The sequence below is a fragment of the Bos mutus genome, chromosome 25 (assembly GCF_027580195.1).
Source record: "Bos mutus isolate GX-2022 chromosome 25, NWIPB_WYAK_1.1, whole genome shotgun sequence".
NCBI classification, from domain to species: domain Eukaryota; kingdom Metazoa; phylum Chordata; class Mammalia; order Artiodactyla; family Bovidae; genus Bos; species Bos mutus.
Window position 1 is genome coordinate 591,633 of NC_091641.1, and position 26,277 is coordinate 617,909.

At 51.4% G+C, this 26,277-nt stretch overlaps 4 protein-coding genes across 6 annotated transcripts; 1 reads left to right on the plus strand and 3 right to left on the minus strand.

The window, feature by feature from the left end:
* Positions 1–4,628: 4,628 nt before the first annotated feature.
* On the minus strand, positions 4,629–10,097 carry MBLAC1 (metallo-beta-lactamase domain containing 1). The gene has a single exon (XM_070362314.1). It carries the CDS (start codon positions 9,717–9,719, stop codon positions 8,928–8,930), a length of 792 nt encoding a protein of 263 aa, XP_070218415.1. The 5' UTR covers positions 9,720–10,097; the 3' UTR covers positions 4,629–8,927.
* Positions 10,098–10,676: 579 nt separating this feature from the next.
* CNPY4 (canopy FGF signaling regulator 4) lies at positions 10,677–14,695 on the minus strand. Its single transcript, XM_005893143.3, has 6 exons — positions 14,447–14,695; positions 12,391–12,517; positions 12,196–12,292; positions 11,837–11,959; positions 11,227–11,344; positions 10,677–11,134 (listed from the first exon to the last, which is right to left on the minus strand). The coding sequence occupies exons 1-6, from the start codon at positions 14,559–14,561 to the stop codon at positions 10,995–10,997; spliced, it is 720 nt and encodes a 239-aa protein (XP_005893205.1). The 5' UTR covers positions 14,562–14,695; the 3' UTR covers positions 10,677–10,994.
* Positions 14,696–14,937: 242 nt separating this feature from the next.
* TAF6 (TATA-box binding protein associated factor 6) lies at positions 14,938–22,279 on the plus strand. 3 transcript variants are annotated; one of them, XM_070362952.1, is made up of 15 exons: positions 14,938–15,000; positions 17,593–17,808; positions 17,906–17,992; positions 18,113–18,266; positions 18,458–18,514; positions 18,589–18,708; positions 18,927–19,072; positions 19,156–19,233; positions 19,340–19,441; positions 19,524–19,706; positions 20,190–20,264; positions 20,392–20,517; positions 21,034–21,207; positions 21,433–21,630; positions 21,745–22,279. In XM_070362952.1, exons 2-15 carry the CDS (start codon positions 17,653–17,655, stop codon positions 22,123–22,125), a joined length of 2,037 nt encoding a protein of 678 aa, XP_070219053.1. In that variant the 5' UTR covers positions 14,938–15,000; positions 17,593–17,652; the 3' UTR covers positions 22,126–22,279. The 3 variants fall into 3 exon arrangements, with proteins under 3 accessions (XP_070219053.1, XP_070219055.1, XP_070219054.1); XM_070362954.1 differs by lacking the exon at positions 14,938–15,000 and adding an exon at positions 15,126–15,267; XM_070362953.1 differs by lacking the exon at positions 14,938–15,000 and adding an exon at positions 15,136–15,444.
* AP4M1 (adaptor related protein complex 4 subunit mu 1) lies at positions 22,144–26,263 on the minus strand. Its single transcript, XM_005893140.3, has 15 exons — positions 25,997–26,263; positions 25,806–25,894; positions 25,312–25,418; positions 25,128–25,224; positions 24,918–25,028; positions 24,750–24,830; positions 24,467–24,529; positions 24,320–24,386; positions 24,164–24,217; positions 23,915–24,021; positions 23,719–23,813; positions 23,361–23,405; positions 23,088–23,138; positions 22,854–22,965; positions 22,144–22,686 (listed from the first exon to the last, which is right to left on the minus strand). Exons 1-15 carry the CDS (start codon positions 26,052–26,054, stop codon positions 22,465–22,467), a joined length of 1,359 nt encoding a protein of 452 aa, XP_005893202.2. The 5' UTR covers positions 26,055–26,263; the 3' UTR covers positions 22,144–22,464.
* Between the last annotated feature and the right edge of the window lie 14 nt (positions 26,264–26,277).

Here is a 26,277-nt window from a genome sequence, read left to right on the forward strand (position 1 = left end):
TGGCTGAGGCAGGATGTGAACTCAGACCTGCCCTCTCGATGTCCTTCTCCCAGGACTTAGGTATCATCGCCTTCCCAGATCCCTATACTGACAGGTCTCCCACCAGAAGGATCATGTGCCCAGTGACATGGAGAAGCAGAGAAAAAAGCCAAAGCTGAGCAAGTGGTTAGAGATGAACCAAACCACATTAACTAATAACCTGGTTTACTAATATATAAGCTGCACAACTCTAACTTTAGCCAAGTAATCTCACAGCCAATGAACAATCCCATCAAAAGACTACTTCATCCAACAAATGAGAATACACATTTTTTCCCATGGTCACATAGAACATTCACCAAGATATACCACATTCTGGGTCACAAAATACATCCAAATAAATTTAAAAGGTTAGAAATCATGCAGTGTCTGTTCTCAGACTGCAATGGAATTAAACTAGAAGTTTCAGTAATGGACAGATAACTGGACAATCCAAAATACATGTAGATTAAACAGCATGCTTCTTAATTCATGTAGATCAAAGAAGAAATCGCAAGATAAATTTTAAAATATTTTAATTAAATAAAAGTGAAAGGACAACTTGTCAAAATTATCAGATGGAACAAAAGTAGTGCTTAGAAGGAAATCCATGGCACTGAATATGTTTATTAGAAAAGAAGAAAGATATAAAATCCATAATCTAAGATTCATTGGGAATCAGGAAATTTGACTGAACTGAATTTCCTAAGATTCAATCTTAGGAAACTAGAAAAAGAAGGGTAATTTAATTCAAAGTAAACAGAAGAAAAGAATGATAAGTATTAGAGCAGAAATGAATGAAATCAAATATAGAAAATCAATACAGAAAATAAACAAAACCAAAAGATCAATAAAATTGACAAGACTCTAGGCAGACTACTAAGAAAAAATTAAGAAAAAGGAAATTACTAAAAATTACTAATATCAGAAGTAAAAAAAAAAAAAAAGAAGTAAAAGAGTGGATATCACTACAGATCACATAGACATTAAAAGGATAATAAAGGAAACTCTATCTCCACAAATTTGTTAACCTAGATGAAATGGACCAATTCCTTGAAATACACAATCTGCCAAAACTCCAATAAGAAAAAAATAGACAATCTGAATAGGCCTATATCTATTAAAGAAATTGACTTGACAATTAGTTACCTTCCAAAACAGAAAACATCAAGTCCAGATGGGTTCACTGGTAAATTCTTACCAAACATTTAAGTAAGGAATTATGTCAATTTTCTACAATCTTTTTCAGAGGATAGAAGCAGAGAAAATACTCCCTAACTTATTCTACGAGAGCAGCATTTCCTAAATACCAAAATAGACAAAGACGTTACAAGAAAACTACAGGCTTCATGAACAGACTTGCATCTGACCAAATCCCACACCCATTCATGATTTTAAAAAAAGGCTCTAAGTAAACTAAAAAGAGAATGGAACTTTCTCATTGTGATAAAGAATATCTACCAAAAAACTAACACCTAACATTATACTTGGGCTTCCCTGATGGCTCAGCAGTAAAGAATTCACAGGAGATGTGAGTTTGATCCCTGGGTCAAGAAAATCTCCTGGAGAAGGAAATGACAACCCACTCCAGTATTCTTGCCTGGGACATCCCATGGACAGAGAAACCTGGTGGGCTATAGTCCATGCGATCACAAAAGAGCTGGACATGACTCAGCAACCAAACAACAACAACAACATCATACTTAATGGAGAGAAACTTGAATCTTTCCCACCAAGATCAGGTACAAGGCAAGGATGTCCCCTCTTACCACTCTGTTTCCACACCGTGAAATAGAAGTCCTTGATAAGGCAATATGGTAAGAGAAGAAAATAAAGGTTTTCAGATTGGGAAAGATGACAAAACTGTCTTTGCTTGCACATGACATGATTATCTATGTAGAAAATCTGAAAGACTTGACAAAACAAACATAAAAATTCTAGAACTAATAAATGACTGTCGCAAGGTTACAAGTTATACATTTAACATAAAGTCAATTGCTTCTTATATACTAACAGTGAAAAAACAGAATTTAGAAAAAAACAAAAACATTATCACTGACACTAGCAACCCCCAAAATGAAATACTTAGGTATAAATCTAACAGCGTATATACAAGAGCTTTATGAGAAAAATTACAAAACTCTGATGAAGTCAAAGAAATAAATAAATGGAGAAATATTTTGTGTTCATGGACAGGAAGAATCAATGTTGCCAATATGTCAGTTCTTCCCAACTTGTTCTACAGATTCAATGCAACCAATCAAAATCCAAGAAAGTTACTTTATGCTGCTGCTGCTGCTGCTAAGTCGCTTCAGTCGTGTCCAACTCCGTGCGACCCCACAGACGGCAGCCCACCAGGCTCCGCCATCCCTGGGATTCTCCAGGCAAGAACACTGGAGTGGGTTGCCATTGCCTTCTCCATTGTGTGAAAGTGAAAAGTGAAAGTGAAGTCGCTCAGTTGTATCCGACTCATAGCGACCCCATGGATGGCAGCCTACCAGGCTCCTCCATCCATGGGATTTTCTAGGCAAGAGTACTGGAGTGGCTTTCCATTGCCTTATCCGAAAGTTACTTTATAGAGATTGACAAACTTACTCTAAAATTTATGTGACACAGAGAACAGACTTGTGGACACAGTGAGGGAAAAAGAGGGTGGGACAAACTGAGAGAGTAGAACTGAAACATACACATTACCATCTGTAAATCAGGTAACTAGTGGGAAGTTGCTATGTAATGCAGGGATTTCAATCCAGTGCTCTGTGACAACCTAGAGCGATGGGATGGGGTGGAGGGTAGGAGGGAGGTTCCAGAGGGAGGAGACACATGTACACTTATGGCTGATTCATATTGTATGGTAGAAACCAACATACATTGTAAAGCAATTATCCTCCAATTAAAACTTAAAAAAATAAATGAAGCTTATATGGAGAGGCAAAAGACCCAGAATAACGAACAATACTGAAGGAGAAGAACAAAGCTGGAGGACTGACCCTACCCATCTTCAAGATGTATACTAATGAAGATGGTGTGGCATTAGCAAGAGAATTGACAAACAGATCAATGGAACAGAATGGAGAACCCAGAAATAGATCCCCATAAATACAGTCTGATCTTTGACAAAGGAGCAAAGGAAATACAATGGAGCAAAGATAGTTTCTTCAACAAATAGCGCTGGAACAACTGGACAGTCTCAGAAAAAAAAAAAAAAGACTCTAGACACAGATCTTACACTTTCTACAAAAATTAACTCAGAATGGATTATACCTAAATGTAAAATTCCTAGAAGGTAACTAGGAAAAAATCTGACTATTTTGGGTATGAAAAGTGAAAGAGTTAGTTACTCAGTCATGTCTGACTCTTTGCAACCCCATGGACCATAGCCCACCAGGCTCCTCTGTCCTTGGAATTTTCCAGGCAGAATTACTGGGGTGGGTAGCCATTCCCTTTTCCAAGGGATCTTCCTGACCCATGGATCAAACCCAGGTCTCTCTTTACTGTCTGAGCTACCAGGGAAGCCCACTTCAAGTATGGTGAATTCTTTTTAAACACTATCAAAGACATGATTCATGAAAGAAATAATTGATAAGCTGGAGTTCATTAAAATTAAAAACTTCTGAGTGGTTCAGTGGTAAAGAATCTGCCTGCCAATGCAGGAGACACAGGTTCGATCCCTGGTCTGGGAAGATCCTACAGGTCTCAGAGCAACTAAGCCCATGCACAACTACTGAGCCTGTGTTCTAGAGCCCACGAGTTGAAACTACTGAGCTCTACTACTACTACTACTGCCACAACTACTGAAACCCACACACTCTAGAGCTCATGCTCTGCACAAGAGAAGCCACCTCAATGAGAAGCCCATGCCCTGCAAGTAGAGTAGCCCCTGCTTGCTGCAACTAGAGAAAATGCCTGCACAGCAATGAAAACTCACCACAATAAAAAAGAAATCAAAATTATTTTTTAAAGATTAAAAACTTCTGTTCTGCACAACATAATGACAAGGAAATTATTAACAGAAAATAGGTCACAGACTGGGGTAAATATTTACAAAAGACATATCCTGTAAAGCAACTTTTATCGAAAGTATATGAAGAACTCGTAATTCAACAATAAGAAAAACAATCCAGATTTTCCTGGTGGTCCAGTGGTTAAGACTCCGTGCTTCCACCGCAGAGGGTATAGATTCAATCCCTGGTCAGGGAACTAACATCCCACATGCCACATGCATAAGCAATCCAGTTTTTAAAATGGGCCAAATACCTAAACAGACACCTCACCAAAGAAGATATATAGATGGCAAATAAGTATATGAAATGATGTTCCGCATCATATATTACCAGGGAAATGCAAATTCAAACATTTGACACCACTACATATCTATTAGAATGGCCAAAATTCCAAACACTGACAATACCAAATGCTGGCAAGGATGTGAAGCAACAGGAACTTTTTCTCACGTTGCTGGTGGGAATAAAAATATACAGTCATTTGGGAAGATAGTTTGGTAGGTCTTACAAATCTAAATATACTCTTATCATAAGATCCAATTATTGCACTCCTTGGTATTTATTCAAAGGAATTGAAAATTTAAGATGACACAAAAACCTGCACACTGATATTTATAGTAGCTTTATTCATAACTGCCCAAACTTGGGAAGTAAACAGAAGTCTTTCAGAAAGTAAGTGGGTAAATAAGCTGTGGTACATCCAGACCATGGAATATTATTCCACAGCCTAAAGAAGTTATCAAGCCATGAAAACACATGAGAAAACCTTAAAGGTATATTGCAAAGTGAAGGAAGCCAGTCTGAGGCAGCTGTATATTATTGATTCCAACTTTATGACATTCTGGAAAGGGCAAAAACTATGGAGATAATAAAAAGATCACAGGCTGCTGGGGGCAGGGGTGGTGGTGGACAGAGATGAATAGACAGAGCACAGAGGATTTTTCAGTTTAGTTCAGTTCAGTCGCTCAGTCGTGTCCGACTCTTTGCAACCCCATGAATCGCAGCACACCAGGCCTCCCTGTCCATCACCAACTCCCGGAGTTCACTCAAACTCACGTCCATTGAGTCGGTGATGCCATCCAACCATCTCATCCTCTGTCGTCCCCTTCTCCTCCCACCTTCAATCTTTCCCAGCATCAGGGTCTTTTCAAATGAGTCAGTTCCTCACATCATGTGGCCAAAGTATTGGAGTTTCAGCTGCAGCATCAGTCCTGGGAGAAGGCATAAAGGACTGCCTTTATTAATAATAAGAATGTATATAACAAAACACAGGGATTCTCTGGTGATCCAGTGATTAAGATGGCAATTTCATTGTTGGAGCCCAGGTTTGATCCCTGGTTGGGGAATTAAGATCACACAAGCCACATGACACAAAGGTGGGGGGTGGGGGAACAAACAAACAGAAACAGACTCACAGATATAGAGACCAAAGTAGTGGTTATCAGTGAGGGAGGTGAAGGGGGAAGGGAAAAATAGGGGTATGGGATTAAGAGAACCAAACTACTAAATATAAAATAAATAAGCAACAAGGATATACTGCACAGCACAGACGAATACAGCCATTTTAATAACCTTAAATGGAGTACAACTTAGAAAAATACTGAATCATTATGTTGTATACCTGAAACTAATATATTATAAATTAACTAGAATTCAATTTTAAAACTTAAAAAATACAAATAGAACTAGAATAACCACACACACACACCCTCAAAAGAAGGGGAACTTGCTATCACCAACTAACCTATTGTGATACGCTGCAACAGAAAAAATGGCCACAAATTCCTTACAGCTGCTTCTATCAAGATGGAGAGGCTATTTCCTCATGCCTGAATCTGGGCTGGCCTTATGACATGCTTTGGTCAAAAGAATGTGATGTAAGTGATGTACAATTTCTCAGCCTAGACCTCATGTGGCCTTGCAGCTTCTGCTCCCAAGGGACACAACAAGGAGAGGACATTTCCAGAAATAATGACCAACACCAGGTATTACCTAATGCTAAGTGAACAATACAGAGAAAGCACTGCTAGAGTTTAAAATAAGGTTGGCAAATTCAGGGGAGGTTTTCTGTAGGAGATGAGAAAGCTGAGCCTGGGTGTTTGCGATTGGTGGGTGTTTGAGATTGGCGCAGAAGAGCAAGAGGACTGGAGGACAGGGGCGGTGGGTGGGAAGAGAATCAAAGGCCTGTAGGAGAGGTGGATGTGGGTGTCTGGAAGGCAGCAGGCCGTCAGCCAAACTGGAGCGGAGAGTTATTCTTGGAGAGAACCAGGCAAGAAAGTTTGGATTATTCTGCAGCCAATGTCTGCCACTGATTTGTGAGCAGAGGCAGTTAATCATATAGGTCAAGTTTTCCTAAGTTTTCACAAAAAGAGTTTGAAAAGAACAGTCACTCTGGGCCCAACCCCCTAATATCTAGCACTTTTCCCCTCTACCATCAGCCCCCTCCCCACACCATCCTCACTGCCTGTTTCTAAGGGTTCATTTCCATCAGTGTTCGTATCCATTCAAGACTCATCTTGTAAACAACTGAAAACACAGGACAGCTTAGGAAAGGAGTTGATTAGCCCAGGTGACTGATGAGTTAAGCAGCAGATCTGGCTTCCACTGCTCTCACTGGTCATCTAGTCTCTCTTCACTGCCCACTTCTGCCCTCTACCGTTCAGCTTCATTTTCAATCCCTCTTTGGTGGCCCCAGCAGCAGTGGGCTCCTCCAACAAGGAGGCAAGACGACTCATCCTCCCATGTCAGTCTTGCAGGAAAGAACGGGACTTTTCACTCCTAGATCCAGCAAAACCACTAAGATTACTAAGATTTAGTAGGTGACCCTTCCATCCTGGAGACAATCGACGTGGCCAAAGGGATGTGTTGCTCTGGGTGACCAGCCCTGAATCAAGGGCAGGATACCTATGCTCCAGTAAATAATTCAAGACTGGAACTTCTACCTGTAAAACTTGAGCACACAGTTCTAAAAAGAAACCCGTCCCCTCCTTTCTCATCCTCCCATGCAGCCCTGAAGCTAGTGGAATTACATACCGTGCATCAGATGGGTCCTCCGATGGCCATGGACACCACTCAGGGCATAGTGCTGCACTGGTGTGCACACAGCTGGCCCCTGTGTTCCCTCCACATACCAGCAGCCTCATGACAACTGGTGGCCCATGAAATTGGGGATTCGGGCTGCCGTGGCTGCACTGCTGGCCCAGGAGCCCTGCACTCTGGTGGTCATCAAACTGGCCAACACAGAATACAAGTCGGTGTACGGCAGCGACTGGAACGCCCTCCAGGTGAACTGGTTCTCCTGAGCTGCCTTTGCGGACCATGTGGCCTTTGTGGACACCTGAGAAATGACCTCCAGCCCAGTCTTCCCCAACAGCATCCACCCAGGGAGGCTCATCCTCCACAATGAAGTGGACTTTGTCCTTTCCTTCCTCTCCCCAATCTAAACACTTCTGTCCATGTTGGGCTGTGTGGACAAAGGGCCCTGGTACTGGGACACAGTTATGAGGAGGACCACAGCCACAACAGGACTTCTGGAATAAAGGCAGGTGCCATCAAGTTCAACCACAATGGCTTTCAACCTAGTTGTTGCCTCACTCCAACCCCCTTCTCCACTCAGAACAAGAGTGATTATTTTAAAACATAAATGACCAGGTCAACAACCTGGTCTTGTGTGTCAGTATAAAGCCAAAGCTTTCAATCTCGGTACAAAATCAAAACCTCTCACCATGGTCACCAAAGCCCTGCAAGACGGTGCTGCCGAACTCTGCAGCCTTTTTTTTACTGCTCTTCCCCCATGCTCTGTAACCCAACATCAAGGTCTTCTTACTGCTCAAGTAAGTCAAGCTTGCCTGGGGCCTTTATATCTGTGCCTGGAATGCCCCTCTCCCACATGGCCAGCTTTTTCTCATTCAGTTCTCTCATCAGGCACCACCTCCCAGAGGCTTTTCCTGACCATTCTCCCACCCCAGCATTCTATCCCCTTCTCACCCAGCCATTTGTTCATATCACTAACCAGAACCCGGAATTATTTAGCTTACTACTATTGTTGTTTACCTGTCTCCTTGAGTTTGTCTAATTGCTCACTGCTGTACCCCCGAGAGCTTGAGCCATGCTTGAGATACTGCAGGTATGTTAACAAGCATTCGTTGAACAAATGAATGACAACTTAAAGTCACAGGACTCCAATGATCCCTCTCTGCCCTGCACCTTCTCACAGCAAACTGCCTCCTCTGAGAAACAGGCAATGTATTGCAAAAGTGTCCCCTTGTTGCAGTTGTTGGATTGTATCTGCATAATAATCACTATGGATGCTTCACTTTTACGTTATGTGTGCATGCTCAGTTGTGTCCAACTTGTTGAGCCCCATGGACTGTAGCCTGCCAGTCTGCTGTCCACGGAATTTTCCAGGCAAGAATACTGGAGTGGGCTGCCATTTCCTACTCCAGGGCATCCTTCTGACCCAGGGATCCAATCCAAGTCTCCTGCATCCCCTGCACTGGCAGGCAGATTCTTTACCACTGCACCACCTGAGGCACTCACATTTACACTAGGGCAGTACGATTTTCTTTCCTTTAAAAAAACTTTTAATTGGAATATATTTGAAGGGCAGTATGGTTTTCAATGCAGTTTCTACCTTTATTTTGGAAGACTCCCAGAAACATTCTATTTTACTAATGATGGCTGAGAGATGACACAGAGCTGAGTCCTTGGTCCTAGTTTGGTCAGAGACACAATGATACTGGTGACAGCTGTGGCAAAAGCACTCTGTCCTCACTGGAAAACTGGCCTCCTGGAAGAGACTACCCATGACTACTATGACACGTCATCTTGTCTCTTGGACGTTCAGTTCCTCCGTTGGGGGGTGGGAAATGGGATCACTGCAAAGGATCCAGTCAAGACTGGGTTTTATCCGTGCACCGTGGGCTCCTCTCCGTCACGAGATCTGGCTGGCTCTGTCTCTGGCGCCGAGGCTTCCCTTATCACCCTAAAGGGGGCTCCGTGACCAGGCACGACCACGTCGGCAGTGCCCAGGACCCGCTTTCGGCTGTGCTTCTGGGCCACTGGGTCTTCGCTCAGCGCCTGCCACGAGCCCTCGTCCCCATCACGTTCAAACACATCGCCCACTACCATGACGGTTCCCAGGGCCGTGCCAGCCACCAGCACGCTCACGTCCCGCTGGCCACCGTGGCCGGGTGTGGCCCACACCTCGAGTCCCGGCCCCAACCGCAAAGGCCGCTCCTCACCCAGTCCGTGGGGGAGGTAACGGCCCCCAGGGAGGCAAAAGTCGTGCGAGACCAGCAGGGCCGCCCCGGGGAACAGCCCCAGGTTCCCGATGTGGTCCGAATGTCCGTGGGTCCCCACCACCAGAGTCACGTCTCCGGGAGCCACGCCCTGCCCCGCCAGGGCCCCCAGGAGCGCCTCGCGAGCCCAGGGGCCCGCGGTGTCCACGAGGATGGGGCCCCGGGCCGCCTCCTCTAGGGCGGTCTTCGCCTCGTAAGGCTGGGGCTCTCGGTGGCTGGAGGCCGGGCCCCAGGCCCGGGGCAGGACAAGGGTCACGGAGCCGTCGGCTCGCACAGCGTCGCCGACCCCCTCGGGCTCCGCGTAGCCTTGCAGCAGAACCACCACAGAGTAGGGGTCGCCGGGCACCAGCAGAGGGGTCTTCCCGGGCAGCGGCTCGGTGCGCACTAGACCGCTCATGGCCTGAGAGGGATCAGCTGAGAAGGGGGCTGTGGGTGACTGTCCGCTCCCTTCAGGTTCCCACACTCGCCCGGCCTCCGCCGAATGGTACCTTCCAAATCTCAGCTCCTACCCTCCTCACACGCTTAAATTGGCATCGCCCAATTGAACTTCGGCGCGAATCCGCCAGTCCCTCAGCGACTTCGGCCACCGCCCCGCTCGCGTGTGAGGTTCTCAACCGCAACCCCGGGGATGTCGTAGTTATTTCCTTTTCTCTAACCTGAGCCGCTCTCCACCTTGGACCTAGCTTTAGCGCCTCTCTCAGGATTTGCCTCACTTCGAGGAAAGAAGTGACAGTGGAAAAGCGAGAGGGAGTTTGTCTTTTGCGAGCTCCCGTAACCCAAACATGGCGGCCCGGGCGGTGCCGCGCACGGAATTTTATCCGGCGCGCTTTCGGGCATGCGCAGACCGGGGCTACACAGACGCCAGCCTGAAACCGGTCTCAGCCCGCCGATCCCTGCCAACCTCCTAGGCTGCAAAATTACAAAGCACCATTAACTTCTGACAGGCCGGCGGCAGATGGCCCTCCTCACCGGACGCTGCTGTTTATTGGGCAGCTATGATGCGTGCCCGGCAGTTGTTTGGAATTTGGGATCCAACTGATATTAAAAAAAAAAAAGTTTACTAGCGTTATAGAAAATTTGGCACCTTTGATGTTACATGGTCGTCTCTCGGTGAAATTACTACGAAGTAAACCAAAGTGTCTACCCCATCTAACCTCATCTAACTTGTCAGTATCGCCCTGTCCCCATCCAGTGTCCCCTTCCCGTTCACAGACTGTTGGCATGTAGCCTCCTAGATGCCAGCAGTGTGTACAGGTTGTTCAGAATGTCCATTCTGACTTCTCTTTAAGAATCTAAAAACAGACCTTCGAGGGGCAAAGTGACTTTGCCAAGGTCCACTGCTCCTATGCCCAGCTGACCTCTGGGTCCTGTGGAGGAATAGTGGAGATATTCAAATAACTCAATACTGTCACCACACACACCTGAGAAGGGGCTGAATGGCATTTAGAGGATTCATCTGCTGAGGCCGGGCTTCTATCTACTGCTTCCACCTTTCTCTCCCTAGCCAGGCCATGCTACACCACCAGGATCCTGCCTGAGACCAGATGGGAGAGAAGAGCTACAAGCTGTAGGGTGGGGTCACTCACACATACACACACTCTTAAAGCTGTGGGGCAAGGAGAGCTCAGACTCTCCATGACCCCTGTCCCTCCTGGGGGCTCAAAGGCAAGGGTCAAAGATCCTCTGGGTCATGCTGGGAGTGGACCGGTGTGTTAGTCATCTCCTCCTCCTCCTGATCTTGCTCCTCCTCTTCAGTCTTCTCTTGCCCATCTGTGATCTTCTCCTTTCCAGTCCAAGTTTCCTGTAGACACGCTAGGTTGGGTAATAGAAAATAATTTAGATATTAGTCCTGGGGGGCAGAGAGGTTGTAGCCTGGCAAGAAAGGGGCCAGCTCCCACGCTTACCAGTTTCAGAAGCTGGAAGCACATGACCTTCACAGAGAAAATGCTGTAGGGGCTGTTCCTGATGGTGGAAGTACCAATCTCCCACGACGTCTTCAAACTCCTCCAGCATGGTCTCACACTGGTCAAGTGGAAGGGTCAGAAGGGTTTCTACTCTGCTGTTCTGTGCACACCCTCCTCCCTGCTCTTCATTCCCGGTCTCCACTTTGGAGAGGCAGGGAGCCAGGCAGTTAAACTTGGGTTATTAGATTTGTGGTCCTTTTTCATCCAATAGACATTTATTGGCACCTACCCTGCCAAGTTATTAAACTCCGAGTCTCAGTTCCTTGCCTGTAAAATGGGAAGTGGTAATAGTATCTACCACATCAAATTGTTGTGAGAGTAAAATGAGGCAGCAGCTGGAAAGTATGTGGCCCCAAACCAGGCACACAGTGGGTACTCAATAAATGGCAGTATATATTCTTAGCCTCCATTATTACTTCTTGATATGCTCCTGGGCCCATGTCAGTCAATGGCAGAGTCCCTGCTTTGCTCAAAGATGGACCTCCCTAGGATTGAGCTCCCCTCTCAGGTTCCCTTCTCACCTCCCTGGGCAATGTAGTATCCAGCCTACCTGCTTCTTGAGGAATGTGACCTCCACGCTGGGCTCGTCCCACAGCTCCAGAGGGATCCCCAGATCCACCTTCACCCCCTTCTGCACCAGGCCTTTCAGTGTCGCCATGGTCTGACTCTGCCCCTGAAAGATGGGAATTTGAGCTCAGTCCAGTCCCCTGCTCCACCTCCTCCCCTTTTTGCCAGATCCACTTTGTCATCTACTGGAGACTCTAGTGAGTGCCACAGGGATGAGGCGAGTCTACCATGGGCAGGGGACACTCCAGAGCTGGAAGAAGATGGGCAGACTTCGTGAGGACCTCAGGGGAGACAGGTTGTAGTTTCTGAAAGGTGGGATCCTGCCCTAGAGTAGAATCTGACCTTGGCGTATCTCAATGAGCCCTTGCGCTCAGCGTGAACGCTGTAATCCAGGATCCGCTCACACAAATTCTCCAAGGCCTCTTCCAGCCTTGTCTCTCTGTGGGAAGAGGGGAAACAAAGACTCCCTGGATGCTGTGGGTGCTCCCAGGGCTCTTCAGAGGACTGGAAGGTGGAGGGACATTGAGAAGGACTCACGAAACGCTGTAAGGGATGTGTCTCTTCCTCTTGCCTGTGTCCAGCACCTGCCCCAGCTCCAGCACCTCTCGAGATCGCCCAGTACGACTCAGCTCTTCCTGTAGCTCCAGGCTCAGGAGTTTACATACTAGATGTCCAAGGGGATGTGAAAAATAAACAAACATACCAGCACCTCATTCTGTAGATGGCAGCAGAGCTACAGTGGTTATGGGTGCAGGCCCTGGGGCCAGACTGGCAAGGCTGGAATCCTGACTCAGCCACATAGTAGCTGGGTGACAATCCTGCTGGGTCTTTGTTTCTTCACCTCTAAAACGAAGTGCCTCCATCACAGGGCTGTGGTGAGGATTAAATCAATCTATGTAAAGCCCCTAGAATAGTGCCTGGAAGGTGGTGAACACTGCATAAGTGTTTGCTGTTTCCTGCCGTTATTTATTGAGCTCCTTCTGGATACACAATAGCAATACAGAGAGCAATAGACCTGTGATCCCTATCCACAGGACACTGCCAGTGTCACTGGGGGCAGATAAAAAGACGATGACAGTATTTTGTAATGGACCCTACACTGGGGCGGGGAGGGGATGGAGATAAAACCAAGAGACTTAATCTCACTAGGAAATGCAAAATTCCTTCAACGGTCATTCATTGACTTTCTACTAGCCTGTGATTTCCTCAAGGATGACTATTGTGTCTCTTCCACCACTGTCTTCCCAGTACCGGTGGGTCCCAAGAAAAGGAGTGGCCTATACAGAAGTGCCAAGCAAACTCACCACAGGGGCAAGTAACAAAAGTATCTCACATATGCCTATGGCACTATGCTAGGACCAGGGAGACATAGGTACTCTCCTTCCCTCCATTGCAGTGAGAGGTGACAGATAAGGAAGGAGGCTTCCAAAGGTGGTGACATTTAAACTGGATGTTGAAGAACCAAGTACAGAAGAGTGAGGATCATTCCAGGCAAAGGACAAAAACAAAGTGCAATGGCACAGAGGAGCAAGAGGACCAGGCAGTTTCAGTGACCACTGACAAGTTCAGTGTGGCTGAAGCATGGGCACTTTGGGGATGGGAGGTAGGATATGGAAATGTAAGAAAGATGAAGGCTTGTAACAAAGAAAGAGACTTGAATGATGTGCCAAAAACGTTGAGTCTAATCACAGTAAGAGGCCTGAAGAGGTGTTAAAGCAAGGAGGGACTCTACTGAGCCTGTGTTTAGAAAGACTGACAGGTGTAGCGGGTTAAGAGTGAGAACACAAAGGAAAGGAGCGGTTAGGACCATGTCATGAAGAACACTGATACTGAAATGCAGGGTGGAGTAAGGCAAAGGGGAATAGAATCCAGGAAGAAATTAAAGCCAGGAAGGCAACAAACTAGGGAACCAGGGCGTTCGATGGCTCAGCTCTGAGGTGCCCCCTCCCAGCTGGTCCCACAGATGCAGCTACAGAAGATGCTGCTCGATGAAAAACCCACACAGTACACACCCTCTGCAAAGCCTCACAGTTATGGGGAATCTCTCCCAGTTGTTTGGCCACCTCTCTCTTTTATGAGCTTCAAAGCCTGATTTATTCACTCTCAAATTCCCGCAGGAGGGCGTAGGGCCTATAATTTGGGAGCGTCTCTGCTGGGGTGGAGCAGAGGATATCTACGAGGTAATGAGCCTGACAGCCCACTCCTACAGGCTCTTCAGATTTAGCTCTGGTCCTTTGGGGGAAACACACACGCACACACACAGAGAAGATGCTGATTGGAGTGGGCGATCGGGCCGATAGTCTCTGAACTACAACTCCCAGAAGCCACTGGGGCCCAAACCAGCAAGAAAAAGCAGGCTCCCATTCTGGATGTCTCATGGGAATTGGAGTGCCATAGTTTGCGGGTAGCGCTAATACGTTCCCTCTGTTGGCCCCATTCGAATTCCACCAGGCTCCATCAGAACCTCCCTCAGGTCCTCAAGGAGGTCGAGTGACCCACCCATCACGTTCCATTTGGTCTGGCCCAGACGAAGGAGGTAGGGCAGAAGGCTGCGAATAGGGGCTACTCCATAGGGGCTACTCCCTTTAGATACCTTCGCATTTGCTGGGCAAGCGTTCTGTGTCATCCTCCTCCTCCTTCGGCGTCCCAGCCCAAGCACCGTACACAGTCAAAATGAAAAGCAACGTTCCCAACCGCACAGGTCCCATGACCAAGTGCCGTCCACAGCTAACCACCCCTCGCTTTCAAACCAACTTCGAGCAGGCAGCGGGCCCTTTAAATCGCCAGGCGGTCGGCGGCAACTTTAATCCAGCCTGGCATGGGAGGCGCACGCGCAGTGCCGCCTCGAAAGAGGGCGGGGCCTCGCTGCGCTCTGGGCTTCCCCACCTGGTTTTGTGGCGCCTCCCGAAGGTCCTGGCCGCCGGATAGTGAAAGAATAAACTGAAGTAATTACAGCGAGAGAGTGTGCTCCTTACACGCAGGCATAGAGACACCATTTTTATATCATTTCAGACTCTGAGACTAGGGAGCTCATTCTGGCTCAGGGAAGGGGCAAGGGACCCGCTCTCGGTCTCTGCCAGGACCTGCTCCCGGAGGGGGCGGGGCCAATATGGCGCCGAGCGCCGGGTGAGCGGCGCTTTGGCGGCGGTGAGAGGCTTTTCCTGCGCTGGGCGTTCGGCTGGCGGGGGCGGGTCTGAGTGGTACCCGGGACTAGACTCTTTGAAGGGCCCTTGTGGGGACCCAGAGGAGGACGGTTGGTTGAGTGTCCGTGTGCGTGGGGCCTCTGTGTGTTTGCACTGGAGGGATGTTGGGGGATGAGGTGGGCTCTCTACGCTTTCTTTCGCGCTGTACCCATTGCCTGGAGAACCTTCGACCCGCTTCTCTGCTGGGGAATGCTACACGGATCTAGATCAAGTTAGTCTCCTGTGACGCCTCCTTGCCCCTTCCACTGACCTGAGGTTTCCTGAGGCCGTGGCGTGTTTTGTGAGCCTTTACACTGGCAGAGGGTACCGCGCGGGCTATCGAAAAATTAGGAGCTCGCCAGGGAACTGGGACACGACCGCCTCCTCTTTACTCGGCTCCAGGTCCAGAGTATGTGTTGAATAAATGTGTCCTCTGCAGATAAGATTTATATAAGTGGGGGAGGAGACCTGGGATAGGTTGGGAAGAACGAAATTGTTTTTCCCTCCCCTCTTCTCGCCCCTCCATCAGGCCCACACCTGCCCCTCACCACCTTGCAGTCGGTCCTAAACACTTTTGACATTAGACTTCCTAATGCCAGGTTCAAGTGAGCCACTTTCCTTTTGGCCACAAAGTAGATTCCAAGCTTGGGCTTATGTCTTGTTCGATAATAATGGTACCGAGTCCTCAGTGAGTTCCTAATCTCTAAGCCTTACAACTCACTCATATATTCAGCAGGTATTTGTTGAGTGTCTGTCTGGGGACTCTGCATACATCAGTCAACATAACAAAGCTCTCTGTCCACACAGAGAAGGGAAGGGGCGATGTGGTGAGAAGCATAAGAAGTAATACAGTGTGTATCAGCAGATGTTAAAGTCCATGGGAATTAAAAAAAGAGGGGGGTGGGGTGCAGTATTAAACAGGGTGATGGGAATTGGCAGCCTGGGGACATCTAGGGAAGGGCATTCCAGGCAGAGGGAACAGAGCAAGACCACAAAGCAAGAACATGCTTGGCATCTTGGAACAGCAAGGAGGACCATGGGGCTGGATCATAGTGGAAGAAGAAAGGAAAGGTCAGAGACTTGGTGGGGAGAGAGCAAATCATAAAGGACCCCGTAGACCAAAATAAGGATTTTGTATTTACGCTGTGGCACACTGCGAGCCAATACAGGGTTTTGAGCAGAGAAATGACCCAATCTGATTTATATTTTGACAGAATCATTCTGGCTGCTATGTTGGGAATAGACGTAGGGAGCAAGGATGGAAGCAGGAAGACCCTGTCAGGAGGCTCTTAAGGTTCCCGGGGGATGGATAATAGTGAGCTGGCCACGCAGTGGGAGCAGAGGGATCAAGTCGGATCACCTGATGGGTTTGCGGTGAGGGCTCACATGATGAATGAGCATCTGGATTAATGGCGTTGCTATGAAGATGAGGAAAGCTGAAGCTGGAGCAGGTGGGGAGAGGGATGTCAGGAGTTGAGTTCAGAAGAAATTTTAAGTAGCCAGTTAAATATACAACTCTGGAGTTGGGAAGAAAGCTCTGGGTGGGGGATATAAATTTACCATCCTTAGTCTGTATGCAATACTGAAAGCTGTGAGAATGGTTGAGGTCATCAAGGGAATATGTATACCTCATAGCTATACGAGGACCAAATGAGGGCATTCCAGCATCAGGCAGATGAGAAGAGGAAGAACCAGCAAAGGCAATGTAAAGAGGGGCCAGTGAAGTAGGAGGAAAACCAAGAGCAGGAGTCAAAATCCTAACTGGGGTAGGTTCAAGAGAAGGAGAGGAGTTGGGGAGGGGCGTGATGAGAACCTCTATAGTAACAGGTAAGAAGACAGAGCACGTGGGTGCCAGTGATGCTCAGCGGGTGGACATAGCAATGGGAGCCTGGGGAAGTCTCTTCTGATGGCCAAAAGTCAGGGAGGAGAAGAGATGACAGGTGAGATGGAACCTGAGTCCATTGAGCTCTGTGACCATCAGAGCAGCATCAAGAACCCATCTGAAGTTTGTGGCCAGGAATTTAAAGTGCAAATTGGTCAACATGGCTGTGTATTTTCTCATCACATTCAATGGTAGGGGCACATAGGCTTAGACAGGGCAAGTTGTATTTAACCAATATTTTATATTTGTCAAGCATGAATAATGATGCAAGAAGGGACAAGAGACATAAAGGTAGGCATGTCAACCACCTGAGGGAAAAAAGACACTTTGCACATTTTACAGAGAAGAAACCCAAAGCCGGGAGCATTTAAGTAGCTTGCCTAGACAACACTGCTAGGTAGTCCTGGGGCTGGGATTTAAACTGAGAACTGAGATCGTTCTGCTGTACCTGACTTGTACTGTGCCTGGCACAGAACCAGAGCTCAATAAATTGCGTCCAGTTGGGTCCAAGTCCTACCTGCTGTTCAGCGAGTGCTGCTCGTGTGAGGATGGACAGAAGACGTCCCCCAGCTCCATCCCCCTCACGCTCCACTGTTCTCCCCTCGAGCGGCCTCCTGACTGGACAGCCCCTGTTCTTTAGGCCTCACTCTCGGGTTTCTTCTCACCCCCTGCCAGGGTCTCCATCTCTCTGCCCTGGGGCATCATCCTTCCGGGGAGGGGAGGAGGGGCTCCAGAATGGCTGAGGAGAAGAAGCTGAAGCTGAGCAACACCGTGCTGCCCTCGGAGTCCATGAAGGTGGTGGCCGAGTCCATGGGCATCGCTCAGATTCAGGAGGAGACCTGCCAGCTGCTGACGGATGAGGTCAGCTACCGCATCAAGGAGATCGCGCAGGTACCCTGGTCTTCCTGCACTGCACAGAGACTGCTGCCCAGGCCACCTTCTTCCCCAGGGTCTCTGGCTGATGTCTGTCCTCCCACCCCCCACCCAGGATGCCTTGAAGTTCATGCACATGGGGAAGCGGCAGAAACTCACCACCAGTGACATTGACTACGCACTGAAGCTAAAGAACGTCGAGGTGATGGGGACGCACAGGATGGAGGGGCAGGGTGTTGAGACCTCCCAGGCGCTGCATTGACCTCAGCCCAGCCAGCTCAGGCTCCCTTCTCATCCAGGGTCTCTCTCCCTCCTGTTGTAGCCACTGTATGGCTTCCACGCTCAGGAATTCATTCCTTTCCGTTTTGCCTCTGGTGGCGGCCGGGAGCTTTACTTCTACGAGGAGAAGGAGGTTGACCTGAGCGATATCATCAACACCCCTCTGCCCCGGGTGCCCCTGGACGTCTGCCTCAAAGGTTGGGGGAGGGGAGAACAAAGGGCAGGGAGGAGGGAAAGGGCCGTGTGTGGGTGTGAGGAAGGGCACTGGTGAAGGAGCCCTCCGTGTGAGACCCCTAATGGGGAACATGAAGGAAAACATCCGTTCGAGTGGAGTGACTTCCTGATGTCCCCGCCCGGTGGTTCACCTGGACACCTTTGTTCCTCGCAGCTCACTGGTTAAGCATCGAAGGCTGCCAGCCTGCAATTCCAGAGAACCCACCCCCAGGTAACCTCCACGCCCAACATCCACCCCTTTCCCTCCCCCCTCCACTTCTCCAGACTGCTTTCCTTTCTCGCCAGCTCCCAAGGAGCAGCAGAAGGCTGAGGCCACAGAACCCCTGAAGTCAGCCAAGCCAGGCCAGGAGGAAGACGGCCCCTTGAAAGGCAAAGGTCAGGGGGCTGCTCCAGCTGACGGCAAAGGTCAGTACAGCTGGGCCAGGCCTCTTGCCCAAAGCCAGATGGTCATGTGTGTGAGGTGGGTGAGGTCAGGGCAGAGGTTGTGAGCTCTGGCCAGTGAGCCCCAGAAACAGCTAAGAAGCCGGTCTCCGTAGGTGGGGGAGGTGAGGCTAGAGGTTTGCCTAGTGCCCAGGCCTCCTCAGGAGCTTTCCTGCCTAAACCTGGCTTCCTGATTCACACAGGGAAAGAGAAGAAGGCGCCACCCCTGCTGGAGGGGGCGCCTCTGCGACTGAAGCCCCGAAGCATCCACGAGTTGTCAGTGGAGCAGCAGCTATACTACAAGGAGATCACTGAGGCCTGTGTGGGCTCCTGCGAGGCCAAGAGAGCGGTGAGGCCCCACTACGTGTCCTGCCTTCGCCCCTCCTTGGCCCCGGGGTTCACCCCGCTTCACTCGTTCCCCTCCCCCCACAGGAGGCTCTGCAGAGCATTGCCACGGACCCCGGTCTCTACCAAATGCTGCCACGCTTCAGCACCTTCATCTCAGAGGGGGTGAGAGGCCACGGGAGGACGCAGTGGGGTTCCAGGGGTGGGCGGGCAGCAGAGGAGGCTCATGGAGGGTCCCTGCTGGCCCATCCCTGCTCCCTCCCCACCCCAGGTGCGTGTGAATGTGGTGCAGAACAACCTGGCCCTGCTCATCTACCTGATGCGCATGGTGAAGGCGCTGATGGACAACCCTACCCTGTACCTAGAGAAATATGTGAGTGGACCTGCTGGCCCGCCTCTTGTCCGGGCTCGGGGACCATCTGTCACAGCTGGCTGACGCGGGGCTTCTCCCCCAGGTGCACGAGTTGATCCCGGCTGTGATGACCTGCATCGTGAGCAGGCAGCTGTGCCTGCGGCCAGATGTGGACAATCACTGGGCGCTTCGGGACTTCGCCGCCCGCCTGGTGGCCCAGATCTGCAAGCACTTCAGCACAACCACGAACAACATCCAGTCCCGCATCACCAAGACCTTCACCAAGGTGAGCCCTTTCCATCACTGGCTGGGTTGTTATGGGAACAGTGAGCACCACGCCCACGCCAGTGTGGCTTCAGGAAGGGACACTGAAAGCCAGCGGCAGAGAGGTGCGGACTGGACTTGGACCAGATCCGCAGTGTCTTTTTTTCTAGTTGTGGGATTCCACTTTAAAGTTCAAAAACAAAAACTAATTGCTGTGGGACTTCCCTGGTGGCCCAGTGGTTAAGACTCCATGCTTCCAATGCAGAGGGCGAGGGTTCGATCCCTGGGCAGGGAACTAAGAGCCCACATGCTGCACAGTGCTGCCAGAGAATTAAAGCAAACTAATCTCTGAGGTCAGAATAGCAGCTACTTTGGGGAGGAGGGAGTGGTCGGAGAGCTGTTGTGTCTTAAATGACTTATAAGGAAGTGAGTATATGAGACTCAAGTCCTTACCAGTTAGCTTTTCACACCCCTTCATTTGGGTTTATTTTCCATCCCCTTACAGAGTTGGGTGGACGAGAAGACCCCGTGGACAACGCGCTACGGCTCCATCGCAGGCCTGGCAGAGCTGGGACACGATGTTAGGCCCTGGCAGGGGAGCCCTGGGGAGGGGAGGGATCGGGAGGTCAGAGTGGGCAACAGCCTCCCGACCTGGGAGACCCTGTGGTGACCCCCAGACCCCGGCTTCTCCCTTCCTTTACTAACAGGTGATTAAGACACTGATTCTGCCGCGGCTGCAGCAGGAAGGGGAGCGGATCCGCGGGGTTCTGGATGGCCCAGTGCTGAGCAACATTGACCGCATCGGGGCTGACCACGTGCAGAGCCTCCTCCTGGTGACAGAGCCCCACCCTCCTCCTTCTTCCCACTGATGCCCCCTCTTCCCCTGCCACACACACACACAGGACAGTCTTTAGCAAGCATAGAGCGTCTTCCATTCACTTATCCCCTCTTCGCCTCATGTGCAGAGCACACCTGAGTCCAGTACTGTTAATAGCTGGCACTGTGTAAGACCTGAGTAAGAAATAAGGAATTTGAATTCAGCCTGTGACTTTCCAGCCTGACCTGCCCCTGATGCTTCTGCAAGGCACACGCCCTGTGGACTGGCTGGCCCTTAGATGTGACCACTGTAATCACTCAGCGAGCTGTCCACTCAGCCAGCTGGTGCCTGTGTTCTCTACGAGGAAAAACCTCCGCATTCCTTACACACCGATAAGCCAGCGAGCACAGCCTGGCCTCCAGCAGGCATGCACTGAAACAATGGATGACCTCCTTTGTCACCCCTTCCCTGTCCGGATTCTCAGCGTCCCGGCCCTCCCTCCACCTGGTGGATCTTTGCCTTCTCTCTACAGAAACACTGTGCCCCTGTCCTGGCAAAGCTGCGCCCGCCGCCCGACAATCAGGATGCCTATCGGGCAGAATTTGGGTCCCTTGGGCCCCTCCTCTGCTCGCATGTGGTCAAGGCCCGGGCTCAGGCTGCACTGCAGGCTCAGCAGGTCAACAGGACCACCCTGACCATCACTCAGGTCAGTGCAGGCTCGGGGAGGAAGGGGGAGCAAGTGGAGAAGGAGGGGAGGGTGAAAGGAAGGAAAACTCGGGGGGTGGTTCCCATCCCAGTGGGGCTCACAGACACCACATGCTGGGGGGCGCACCCTGATTTCTGTGAAACATGGGGCCCCCTAAGTCAGCCATCTTGGGGGAGCTGGTGAACACAGATGGTGATGTTTTCTTCCTGCTGCTGCTTTCTACAGCCCCGGCCCACACTGACCCTGTCACAGGCCCCCCAGCCTGGCCCTCGGACCCCCGGCCTGCTGAAGGTCCCCGGCTCCATTGCATTGCCTGTCCAGACGCTTGTGTCTACGCGAGCTGCTGCCCCCCCACAGCCGTCCCCGCCGCCAACCAAGTTCATTGTCATGTCCTCGTCCTCCAGCGCCTCATCCACCCAGCAGGTACCCCGCGTGGGACTGGGGATACTGGGGCCCAGGTTGGAGCACGGGAGGCATCCCCCAGCCTGGGGTGTGGGGCGGGTGCAGGCCAGCGGCACTGCCTTCCTTCCGGCCCAGGTCCTGTCCCTCAGCACCTCAGCCCCGGGCTCCGGTTCCACCACAACCTCTCCCGTCACCACCACCGTCCCCAGCGTGCAGCCCATCGTCAAGCTGGTCTCCACCGCCACTACCGCGCCCCCCAGCACCGCCCCCGCTGGTCCTGGCAGTGTCCAGAAGTACATTGTGGTGTCTCTGCCGCCCACGGGGGAGGGCAAAGGAGGCCCCGCCTCCCATCCTTCTCCTGTCCCTACCCCAACCTCAGCCCCCTCCCCACTTGGGGGCAGCGCCCTCTGTGGGGGGAAACCGGAAGCTGGGGAGAGCCCCCCTCCTGCTCCAGGGACTCCAAAGGCTAATGGCTCGCAGCCCCCCGGGACCGGCTCCCCTCCTCCCGCACCCTGATGCTGACCTTCTCCCTGGATTCTCTCTCTCTCTCTCCCACACACACAGACACACACATGCTGGGTGGAAGAAGGTAGTAGCCAGCTTCCCCCCATGTGACTTTCTCTTTAGATATTGTACAGCCAGTTGCTCAGAATAAAAGTTTGATTTTTAAGTTGTGATCCACTTCAGTCCTCCCTGGGTCAGGTCCCACAGGAGAGTCTATCTTGTCGAGCTCCCTGGTCTCAAGGACTCAGGACTCTTCCAGCCCCAGCCCCAGGTCAGGACACTAGGAGAGAAAACTTCGTCCTTCTCCGATGCCCTGACCGCCACCTCTGCCTCCTGTGTCATTTGGGAGCCTCAGATCCGAATGACGTAGGCGTCGCTGTGGCTGAGGTGTCGCACCCACTTGTGGGGGTTGGCGTTGCCACAGGGTCTGAATGCCAGCCTGAGGAAGCGGACCTGGAGGCCGGAGCACGTGTGCCGGGGAAGTTCGAAGGAGAGGCTGGCGGGCCCCAGCCCCAGAGGAGCTGAGGCGGAAGGGCCTTGGCCAGGAGGCCCAGGGAGGCCTGGGACGTCCATCTGTGAGGGGGAGAGGCAGGGAACGGTGCTGAAGGCCCCTAGAGGAGGGCAGGCAAGAGAGCCAAGGGGCCAGGAAGCTGACCACACTGACCGCCTGCGTGAGGAGGCATGGGTCAGGGCTGGAGGTGGAGGCGGGGGCAGGGCCTTCGAGAATCAGCAGCTGGTACCTGGAAAAGGCCTGAAAGCTGAGAGCCTCCTTGCACTCGAGGCAGGTCCCAGCGAAGGGCTCCCTCCCCCAGTTCTGCCTTCTGCTCTGGGCTGCTCAGCTCCTGAGATAGGCTAGAGTTGGGAGAGGAAAGGGTTGGGCTCAGCCCCTGCCCCACAGCTCCCACCCCAGCGCTATCAGTTTTCCTGAGAAGCTAGTGCGACTGCCCACAGGCCCGTAGTGCACACATGCTTACCTGACCACCCCTCGAGGCAGGGGAAGATGCAGCCTGACGTTCAGAGCCTGGCTGCAAGGGAGAAGGGAGCAGTCAGTCCCAGGAAAGCCGCATCCCATCTTCATTAATGTCACCACTGGACTTGCGCACAAGCGCCCCCCACCCCCTTCCCAAACTCCAGGCTCTCCCCTGGATTCTGAGGCTGCCGGCCGCCCCTGGGGGTGGAAAGAGCAGCTATCTGGGCCTTGTCTCCTACCCTCCATAGCTGGACTAGGCTGGGCTCCCCCCACTCACCTCTTTGGGGGCAGGTCACAACGTAACTTCAAATAAACCTGGAGCCTGTGTGAGGGGGTACAAATACTGTTACTCAGGCCCTATCCCCAGGCAGGGCCCCCATGTGTGGCTGTGGCTTTTGCCCCAGGAAGGAAAGAGAAGAACTGAGATCCACCCAACTCTATGAGCCATTACACACACGGAGCTGGGTCCACCTGTGGGGGAGGGTGCCTATTCTAACTTGGAGCCAATGTCACCACCACCACCACACTCCAAAATCAACCTGGGAATTACATACATACATACATATGTACACACACGTACATACATACATCGGCTTGGGGTCCAGAGAAGTTCTAGAGAGGGGAAATGGTCTCACCTGCCTGAGCCTCGGTCCCACTGCACAGAGGGAAAGAGCCGGAAGGGGAGCGGGGAAGGGAGGTCATCTGAGAGTTGGTACCTCATCACAGTCAGCTGAGACCAGAGAGGAATGGAGGTGAGTTTGGTCTCCTTACACCTGAATGGCCTCCCTCCCCCTCAGTAGATGGAATGTGCTAGGCCAGCCCGGTCCTGACCTCACCCTGAGGGGGCTGCAGACGGAGGATCCGATGAGATTCAAACTCATCCAGGTACACTGAACTGTGAAAGGAGACCTCATCCACCCGAATTCCTGGCCCATAGCCTGGAAAGAGAGAAAGACCCCCTCTGCTGATCTGTGTTTTGGGAGGGGGTGGGGAGCCATGGTGGGGATCCATCTAACTAACCCAGATGAAACCTAGGACAGTGACCTCTACCTAGAAGAAAAAGATCCACTTTCTCCTCACCTCTCAGTTCGGACTTCCCCACACAAAACTCCTCAGTCAAGCCGATGCGCATCTCTGTCAGACAAAAAAATATCAGAAGAAGCCACCATACTACCATACCCGCCACCAAGGAGCCATTCCCACACCCCAACCCGGTCCAGCCCGCACGCTGCTCACCTGAGCCGCTAGGCAGAAAGCTCTTGAGCCGGATCTCTCCCTGCACGTCCACCTTGAGCAGCGAGCCCTGAGAGCAGCGGGAGGTCAATGCCCAGCAATTTCCAGGTGCCACCATCCTCAGCCGCAGGGCTGGGGGCCCAAACTTACGTTAGAGGCTATCAGTACGGATAATCTCTCGACCACGTCCAGAAACACTTCGTTCTTTTGGCTCTGAGGAGAGAGAGGGGGTCTGGTGGTTGGAGGTTGGTTGGTCTGTCTTCTAACGTGGACAGGCAGAAAGGACAGAACAGTGGAGGCTGGGGCCCCAGGATGGGGGCACAGGGCTAAGAAAAGGGATCCTCCATGTCTAGAGAAGGGGGAAAGATATGCCAGGATCTTGCACTCTGGGGACTCAAAACCAGACGATGTGAACCCAATAGCCCTCCCTCACCTGGTCAGAGCGGCTGGACAGGACGGGCCGGCTGGCTGCACTGCTGGGGGCCACTTTGCTCTGTTGTGTCTCGGCCCCAAACTGAAAGCACCCAAATCAATCAATCCTCATGGCTGATGCTTCCCACTAACCCTCCTCAATCCTGGCCTCCTCTGTCCCCGGACTGACCAAGCCAACGCTGCTGAGATCAAAGAGGCTGAAGGGTTTGCTGACCACAGCCTCTGTCTGAATGAAGTTCCTCAGCACCTCCGTGGATGTGGTCTGTACGTAGCCATAGTCCTAGGGACAGAGGAAAGACGCTTTTTGGGTACTCGGTGGGGGAAGGGGTGAAAATGAATGCTGTATCTTCAGGGAACCGGGGACAGGGAGGCACCTCACCAGCACTTCATCCAGGAGTTCATAGACCAGAGCCACGTTGCGAGAGATGGTCGCCTCCCCTAGGGAGCCACAGTAATCACCCAGAAGAGTGGCCAACCTGCGAAAACCCGGACAGAGAGTGCACAACTCCTCCTCTCTGACTCCCTGACCCCTGCACCCGGGTGCCCAGCCCTGCCCTCCTCACCGGGAGAGCAGCTCCAGGAGACTGAAGGGAGAAATGTTTTCTGAAGTAGTGGCCACCAAGTAGAGACCGCTGTGTCTGATGTGAATAAAGTGACGATCATCGTGGTGCTGAGGCAGAGGCAAGGAGAAAAACGTTAGGAAGAGAGCTGCAGTGATTCCTGGCCATGAGACTGAGGCTAGTATCCTGATTTCCTTACTTACTAGCAGCGTGACTTTAGGCCACATATGAAACCTCCCCAAGGGGCCCAGCTTCCTAATGTGTAAATGAAGTTAGTAATAGTACCTACTCCAAAGTGGCTGAGGATTGAGACGTGTGAAGAGCTGTGCCTGGTGCGGTTAGCGATCAGTAAACCGCCATTAATATTACTTAGAGGAATGTACCCCCTTCCACCCCCCGTATGAGCTCTTAGAGAACGTCCCGGGAGGAGGTGCCTCCCAACCCCAGACCACCAACCGCAGACCCACCACCCCACCCCCACTCCCGCCAGTAGTTACCATGACAACCGGAGACTCGTCTCCAGGCAGTCCCGTCAGCTTCCGGTAGAAGAGCTCGGCCACATCCCGGCCGCCGCTGTCTCCGCGGACTGACCGAGTGGAAGGGAAGCTAAGGAGCTGGCGACACTCGCTGGCACTGGGGCCCTAGTCCCACTCAGCCCTTCTCCCCCCGCCCCGCTGGCCAAGGATACAATCCTTGTAGATGAGCGGGTCACCCTTGGAAGACAGAATGAAGAACTGGGAAATCATGGCCGTTCTGGAGAATAGACTAGGAGACAGCAAACGTTGGGCCTGCCCCGCCCTGCGGCCCCGGAACAAAAGGACGCGAGTAGACTGGCCCTTTAAGAGCGATTCTCCTCCGACCGCGGGAAACCCGGCGCGCGCCCCGCCTCGCCCAGCCCTTCCCTCCAAACACCCGCGCCTCTTCCCCGTCACTCAGCCCAGGTTCGCCCGTTGATTGGCCGAGGCTGGG